The sequence below is a fragment of the Glycine max genome, chromosome 18 (genome assembly GCF_000004515.6).
Source record: "Glycine max cultivar Williams 82 chromosome 18, Glycine_max_v4.0, whole genome shotgun sequence".
Classification (NCBI taxonomy): Eukaryota; Viridiplantae; Streptophyta; class Magnoliopsida; order Fabales; family Fabaceae; genus Glycine; species Glycine max.
Genome location: NC_038254.2, coordinates 49925758 through 49934377, shown reverse-complemented (window position 1 = coordinate 49934377; position 8620 = coordinate 49925758). Strand labels below are relative to the sequence as shown.

Genomic DNA, 8620 nt, shown 5'->3' with positions numbered 1-8620 from the left:
AGTTTAATATTTACATATCAACATTACAAAATAGTTTTATATTACATTTAATCATAAATTATTTTTTAAATTATTTTAAAATCAGCAAACATAATTTATTTTCTCTAGTTTAAAATCCATTGGGATCCAATCATGAATACCATAGTCTCTCCTTCCACTCATTACACGGCATCCCGTTTTTGCATATCCTTTAAAACAAATAATAATAAAATTGTACAGATCCCAACGTCTACATTCATGGGATCTTCCCTTGTAACAGAATTGGAAAATTTTGCCAAGAAAGTGGGGTAAATAGCATCATACACATACTCGTTACTACGTTACATATTTTATCCTCTCATTTACCATAACCACAACATCGCCTATATTTACCGCAGTGAAATACGCAGCAGTAATTCTCAACCAATCACTTCTCTCCACGTCATCATTTCTCCCACATTCCCTATATAAGCCTCGCTCATTGCTCCTTCATCCCTTCAAATTCGCCTCTTCCTTCTCAATTTCTCTCCCTCCCTCTCAACACATTTTCTCGGGTCGGGTCGTGCATTCTCGGAGCATCGCCGGAATCCTTTCCGACCGAAAAAGAAAAATAATGACGGGATCCCTCGCGGCAAGGCTCGTCCTTCGTCGTTGCCGATCGCCGGCAAGTCAATTCTTCTTCCGCAGGGAAGCCTCCTGGCCGGCGACGGAGCGAACGACAAAGGACGTCGTTACGTCGCCGCCGAAGGAATTGCCGGCGTTCGACTACTCTCCGCCGGCGTACTCCGGTCCCTCCCGCGACGAGATCATCGCGAAGCGCCGGGAGTACCTCAGCCCTTCGATCTTCCACAACTACAAATCTCCGGTGAGGACGCACCGCACTGGATCATTCCAATAACTGTGTTTGATTATGTTATATATTTATTAGTATTTATTATTATTTTTAATCCGTTGAGAGAATAAAGAACGATAAAGAAGTAGTTACTGATTGTATTGTGGGGGATGCAGCTGAACGTGGTGGAGGGGAAGAGGCAGTACCTGTTCGACGATAAGGGAAGGAGGTATCTCGACGCGTTCGGAGGGATTGCTACGGTGTGCTGCGGGCACTGCCACCCCGATGTGGTGGAGGCCATCGTGGAACAAACGAAGCGGTTGCAGCACTCCACAGTTCTGTACCTGAACCATGCCATAACGGATTTTGCTGAGGCTTTGGCTGCTAAGCTTCCCGGTAATCTTAAGGTGAATATCACACTCATTGATCGCACTTTGTTAGAATGTTAGATAGTTTTGTTAGTAGAAAAATTACAATTTTTTTTTCTTTTATTAACCATTCAATTCACTTCATGTGTGTTTTTGGAATGACACCCAATGGAAAAAAAATTGTGACCAATCCCCTGGTGAAACCACATCAGACATAGTTGCTTCACAAAATTCGCAATAACACTGATTTTTTTTTTTCTTTCTAAAAATCGATTTTGCGTTGTATCCAAACGCATCCCGCACCCAGTGTTTGATTTTATGTTTTGCATTAAAAAAAAACTGAAAGTGCATATTTCCTCAAGTTTTTGACATGCAAAATGTTTAGTTTTACCCTTCGTTTTAAACTTTATGCATAAATAAAAAACTTGAGGCACTAAAGTAAGTTAATTCAAACATTTTTTCCATTTAAACGTTAATTAATAAAGGTGTCATGACAGCCAAATATTTGGTAATTACTCATGACAATACTTGAATAATTAATCTTGTAATAATGTTTCTTGAAAATATGTCAAGCATAGACAAAAAAATTACTATTATAGACTTAAGTTAACAAATATAGTACAGCAATAATAAGTTTATTTTTTCTCATAATTTTCTGATAAACATTAAAAGCAAATAAGAGCATACCATAGTAGGAAGGGAACAAGATTCTCTTCTAGGTCCAGACAAATAATTAAGAACATACTAAAAATTCTATTATAATAGTTAAGTTCCAAAATGAAATAAACATGAATAAAAAAAAAATCTCTTTTTAGTCGAAATAAATAGCTAGCCATGTTTTGATCGTGGAGCAAACATAGAGTACGCCAATAAGTATATTGTTAATAAACTGCTTTATTTGTCAATTTCTATGCTAATATCATGGGACTAGGGTCTGGAAGTGATGCTATATATGCGTGGCGTAGGGTGATTTATATGATAATGACTTGGTTTCGTGGCCGAAACATACTTATTGTCTATGACTTTGTCAAGCCACACAAAACAAAAACTCTCCGTTATCTACTAGTTTCACGGGGGAAAATAAACAAGCCACTATTAATGTTTCTGTTTTAGGCAAAAATAAAACATATATAATTGTTGCATCACGTATTAATGGTCATGAGTACTATACAAAAGTAGTGGATATCCCAATTGATTAATAGGAGAAAAGGGAAAGATGTGTCATGAAAGGAAAGTGTTTATGAACATTAAAATGGGATAATAAAAACTGGAGTCTAATGTTTATACTCAGCTTATATTAAAAAATGTAACTTTCTATTTTTTTATTTAAAAGTTTTGATTTAACTTTCTTTCCTTTTTTTACATTTTTTACACTTTTTTGTATATAACTATAATAATAACACTATTATTTTTATTTGTTATCAATATCCTCTACAATATCAATTGATTTTTAAAATATATTTATATGTGTGAGTATGTTAGATTTATTGAAACTCCTAATAATTAAATTCTTACATCAATCCTTTTTTTCTACTATTGTTTAATTTTTATAATTTAAATTACTTGTTATATTTTTTTATATTGGCGTTAAAGTAGCAATAGACTAGTAGTTTAGTAATTTAGTTCAATTATTTAATAAAATTATTATTTTATAAATATACAAAAAAAAAAACTAGTTGAGTACTGATGATATACAAATAGGAATGATAGTAGAAAATAGACAATATAAGATTTTAATTTTCATAATTTTTTGCTCATGTTTTATTTAGAAATATAATATCTTGTAATTAATTAAAAATCCCATGTGAAATTCCTAATATTAGATATTAAATTCCTAATATTTCGTGTTTGTCCATTAAAACCTTTTTGCCTGTGTTTTTTTTTTCTTTTATTCGGATGCGAAAAACTTTACCTATTTTATGTGTAGGTGGCATTTTTTACAAATTCTGGAACGGAAGCAAACGAATTGGCAATACTGATAGCAAAATTGTACACTGGCTCCCATGACATAATATCTCTAAGGAATTCTTACCATGGGAATGGTGGTGGAACGATGGGGACCACAGCTCAAAGCATTTGGAAATATAATGTTGTGCAGGTATATATATTTTCTCCCTTTTTTTTTCCTTCAGTTTTACACAGTATCCTTTCATGGAAAAAGATTTGGATTCAATTCCATGGTCAAAACATGGACCGAAACTTACAGATACTTAAAGTCCAAACAAAGAGTAAAAGACCCAATTCCAATGATTAAAAAAATGATCTTCAAAATATAATTAAGTGAGCTGAGTGAATACTTAACCAATAGTATAAAGAAAGTTGACAATTATTTCCTTAAAATGAGAGTGAATAAATGCTTAGCTTATAATAAGTTGTAAGTTCGGTTTCGGTTAAACGGATTGAACCAACCGGTCAAGTCCAAGTTTAATTACTTTTTTTTAAAGTTCATAACACTACTTAATAATGAAACCTTAAAGAAATAATAATAAAAACGTTGTAATCGGACTAAGACCCGTGCTAAATAGCTTGCACAATTCAATTAATACAGAACAAAACAGGGTATTTTTTTTGTCCAAAACAGAACCAGGTCTTAGGTTCACTTGGAACGAAATTGACCAAGCTAATAGACTGGATGGGACAAATACATTTAAGGATATATTTTGGAGTTCAATTTAAAAGAAAAATAAAGGAAAAGATAAACTATTTTTTTGACAAATATTTTCAATTTAACAATATTTTAAAAATGTTATCTCTCTCTTTTTTTCTCTCTAGAACTCCACTCACAACCATACTTCCACTATCTATATGTAGTTCATGTTTAAATTAAAGTTAAAAATATTATCTGCACTTTCCAATATAAATCTAACAGATAAAAATAAAACAAAAGTAAAAATAAAAATGATTTTTGGGGGAAAATTATTTTCAGCACAAAAATATTTTTTCATCTGCTACACGTTAAGTGATAGCAACAATGGCGGTATTTAATTTGGCATGGGCACGTGGACACACATGTGTCGACAATGAAAGCGAACCGTTCAGTAATGATAGTATATAGAAGGGACTTTCCTTTGGAAACTGAAACAAGTAGTTTCTGACTAGTACTACTAAAGTGCCGTGACGATGATTTCTCGTGATAATGAAAGCATGGACCCCGTTACGCAAATAATACTACAATTACGTGCGGTTTTGTTCGTTCTCTAATCAGATGTAGTAAAAGATAAATATATGTCCTGGCCAATGAAATAGTGTATTTCTTGTTAAGGAAAAATAGTATTTTCTTTGTTGAAAATTGCCATGTGAATTCACATGCAAGTGTAACACTCTCCAAGCCGGACTGTTCTCCTTTATGTTCTCTATTGTGCCTCTTTTTAGGTTTCCTTTATTATGTTCTCTGCCACTTCAAACTTAGGATAACATTTGATACACGTATAATGAATTGATATGATACTCTGTTCTGTTATTATTTTGTTACGTCTCTTTAAATAGTATTTATGCATTAACAGTGTCAAAGAATTTTATACTTTGGTCTAATCAAAATTGGATTTGTGTAACAAATTAATTCACTTCTATAATAACTATTTCAAAAGTCGCGTTTACTATAATGCATGGAAACTGAACTCTTTTTAATTTTATGTTTAGTCTTCCTCTATCTCCAAAAGATATTGAATATATATATATATATATATATATATATATATATATATATATATATATATATATATATAAATGTTATGCTCCATCCAGTCCATGTAACAAAATCTTACCTAAACTGTTCGGCGGTGGATGTTACTAAAAGATTAAAATGGAAAATAGTGTTTGCCTAACTTGTTTTGTTTTTGCTTTTACTACCAACAGAGTGGTGTTCATCATGCGGTGAATCCAGACCCTTATCGAGGCCTTTTCGGTTCTGATGGAGAGAAGTATGTAAGAGATGTTCAAGAAATCATTAATTTTGGAACTTCCGGAAATGTTGCAGCTTTCATATCTGAAGCGATACAGGTATCTAGTGAAAGGCTTAAAGCATAGAGGGATCCAACTTGGAAAGAAACAATTTGATTTAATAATATTTTAAAATTGCATAAAATGTTTTTCTTCAGGGTATGTATTCTAAAGTAGTTTTTCTTTCGTTTTTTGGTTCATTCTAAAGCATTCCATTTATTAACTTTTATTTCGAAATTGTGAAAAATTAAATAAATTAATATAAGATTTAAAATAACTAACATAAATCATCTGCATCAGTTGTTCTGGAGTCTTGGTTTACATCAATGTTTTCATGTAGATATAAAATGCATTACATTCCTGCATTTCATGTAGAAGTACTAATAGTTTTAGATCTTTTTGAGATATGTTAGCCGTACATTTTATGACATTCTCTCTCATTGGCTTACATTTACTTGAAAACATTATTTTAGATTCACTTCTTATGAGTCTGTTTCCTAATTTTATAGTTATCAATAAATTTTAATTGATTACAGAGTGTGTTAAATATTTTAGAGTGTGTTGTGTTACTAGCACTTCTCATATTTTGGTAAACAAGCACACTTCTTCTTGATGCTGCTCTTGTTTATGATAGGGAGTAGGGGGCATCGTTGAACTGGCTCCTGGTTACTTGCCTGCTGCCTACGATATTGTTAGAAAAGCTGGAGGTCTTTGCATTGCCGACGAGGTTCAGACGGGAATTGCTCGCACCGGTAGCCATTTCTGGGGATTTGAGGCCCATGGTGTTGTACCTGACATAGTAACAATAGCAAAGGTAACTTAACTCTTGTCTCTTTTTGCAAGTGTACGTAGAAAGATATTGATTTATCAAACATGAAGAACGTCTGTCCTCTGTTCATATTAGATATTTTGCAATCTTGTTTACTTGTTACAAAATCTCACTTGAACCCAGCATAGTTAAGCACAGTTGGTGAATAATTGTGTCTCTTAAATATGTAATAAGGGGTTCAATCTCTGTTTATGCGTATGAAAGAACATTTGTTTCTTAAATGGATCTCAATACTTTGAAACCTTAGTTTCTGAGTAACAAAAAACCAATTTTCACAAGTAACAACGTACTTATAGGCGTACAACTAATAAAAATCTGAACATAAAAACACTTGACTGTCTGTTTTATTGTTATTTTAACAATGCTCTTCATTGTTGGCTTGTGTTTTTTTTTCTTTTTAATTAATTTTGCTTTTGGCAGAGCATTGGAAACGGCATTCCTCTTGGTGCTGTTGTGACAACTCCTGAGATTGCGAAGGCATTGACTCGCCGGAGTTACTTCAACACCTTTGGTGGGAATCCTGTTTGCACTGCTGCAGGATTGGCTGTTTTGAGAGTGATAGAGAAAGAGAAGCTTCAAGAAAATGCTTTTGTAGTGGGTTCCTATTTGAAAGAGAGACTCAATGCACTCAAGGACAAATATGAATGTATTCCTTCGTCACTTCACTTCTTATTCCTTGTTCATTCTAGATTAGTGCACAAGCATGCATGAATTAATTCTAGAATAGATTGAGTTACATGATGGAGAGCGGAGGACCTTAGAGAAGCATTAGTTTCACAAAAGAATCTGGGATTTTTTTTTTCATTTTCCTTCTACCAACTCTTATATGTGAGAAACGCTAGCAATACATTTTTTATTATTGATTGAAATTTATTAGAAATCATGGAAATTTGTTGCCCCACTTTTCATTTAACTAGTTCCACTTATAGTTTTATAGTTTTTAATAAATTTTGACCAATAATAGAGATTGTGTCAATAGAAGTGTGTTAGAAAATATATTGCTAGCATTCTTCTGCTACATGCTTCTAAACAAACTTGTTGATTTTCTTCTGCAGTAATTGGTGATGTTAGAGGAAGAGGCATGATGCTTGGAGTTGAACTTGTCAGTGATGGCAAACTTAAAACACCAGCACAAAGTGAAACACTGCATGTGATGGACCAAATGAAAGGTGAAATCTCATTCCCTCTTCTGGTTCTAGCCATATTTTATAAGTTATTAATCAATAATCCGTAATCTCTTCTGCTGTTACCACAGAATTAGGAGTGCTGATTGGAAAGGGTGGCTATTATGGAAATGTATTCAGAATTACACCACCCCTATGTTTCACCAAAGAAGATGCAGGTTGCTCTTTAGCCTCAAACCCTTTCTTTTGTTGACATTCGATTAATAGTACTAGTCTCTATTACTTATGGCCTCTGTGTGTTTCCTTCCCTTTTTTTTGTGGTTGCAGACTTCCTTGTGGATGCGATGGACTACACATTTTCCAGAATGTGAAGCTTAAAATAAGAACTAAGTGTAAATAAATCTCTATTTTACATAATCATGTTAAGTAAACTGTATTAGGTTGATGCTTGGTTTCATGCTGGCGCCACAAAAGTCACATTTTTTATGTAGAAATCTGGAGGCTACAAAGAGTTGTGGTGAGATTGAATGTGAAAAAAATAATTGTATCCCTTTCACCACACCGCAGGAACCAAACACACCAGTATACCATCTATTTAGATTGTAGCAAGTCAAGTTTATAAATTTTACATGGAAGCTTAGTCCCATAATAGCTCACTGTCATTGCAGAATGTGAATGAGCCAACAATTCGTTGTCTCGTTTATCTTATCTCGTCCTATTTTTGTTGGCTGCTCCTTTTCTTTTAGGTCTATATGCCTTGATTTTTTTTCCTCTTTTTTCATTTGTTCATATCATATCTGTTTTTGGGGTATACAATAACTGCAATGAGAATCAAACTTAAGTGGTTGTGTATACTACTCAAATCCCCAGCCGATAATCGAACTTAATCCTAATAAATACTATTCAAATCCCACCACTAGACTGATCCTAGTGCATTTGTCGGTTGTACACTGTAGACTGTCGACTATGAAATATCATTTTGAGCCGTTGGAAGTTTAATTTTAGCAATTAGTTAAACACTTTTCTTCTAAAAACCGTTTTTACTAAGTTGCTTCTTCCATTTCAAGACTGCTTCATGTGCCTCAAAATTCTTGACTAAGGTTTTAGAAAATGGTTTGTTATAATAATTTTGAGATCAACGTCAAGGTTTTTTAGTGTCACTGACTGCAATGCAACTGCAATTCTGACTACATCGGATTATATTTGTCTGTAACTGTAATTTAAAACCTTAGTCTTGACCTTATTAAAATAATGCCTGAGATTTCAAAATTAAACGGTGATGAGACTTTCATTGTTTTCTTTATGTCCGAAATTTCCGTTCAACAAGGATAAGAATATGTCATCATACTCAAAGATCCAACTAATTATGTTGGATTTTATTAGTCAATCAGAGTCGGTTTTATTTATTAAATCAAGATCTATCGTGAAATAGTTATTGGTTTTGGTTTTAGTTTGATTCCTAATCACCTCAGTTCTCACGAACTACAATCTAAGGAATTAGTTGGTCAGCAAAAGAACTATGTGTGCCTCCCTGGGCTCATGTATGAGG

The 8620-nt window shown here is 33.3% G+C and overlaps 1 protein-coding gene across 1 annotated transcript; it reads left to right on the top strand.

Annotated features, from left to right (window-relative positions):
• Positions 1–244: 244 nt before the first annotated feature.
• LOC100797583 (alanine--glyoxylate aminotransferase 2 homolog 3, mitochondrial) lies at positions 245–7720 on the top strand. The gene is made up of 9 exons (XM_003552246.5): positions 245–844; positions 988–1218; positions 3107–3277; positions 5035–5178; positions 5753–5932; positions 6368–6593; positions 7003–7116; positions 7203–7289; positions 7399–7720. The coding sequence occupies exons 1-9, from the start codon at positions 593–595 to the stop codon at positions 7440–7442; spliced, it is 1449 nt and encodes a 482-aa protein (XP_003552294.1). The 5' UTR covers positions 245–592; the 3' UTR covers positions 7443–7720.
• Positions 7721–8620: the final 900 nt, after the last annotated feature.

What these genes read in the sequence shown, in the direction of transcription:
- LOC100797583 (XM_003552246.5), top strand. Translation starts at nt 593, where the DNA reads ATGACGGGATCCCTCGCGGCAAGGCTCGTCCTTCGTCGTTGCCGATCG. An exon ending in GGAAATATAATGTTGTGCAG is followed by an intron (nt 3,278 to 5,034) that starts GTATATATATTT and finishes TACTACCAACAG; the next exon opens with AGTGGTGTTCATCATGCGGT. An exon ending in ACTCAAGGACAAATATGAAT is followed by an intron (nt 6,594 to 7,002) that starts GTATTCCTTCGT and finishes TTTCTTCTGCAG; the next exon opens with TAATTGGTGATGTTAGAGGA.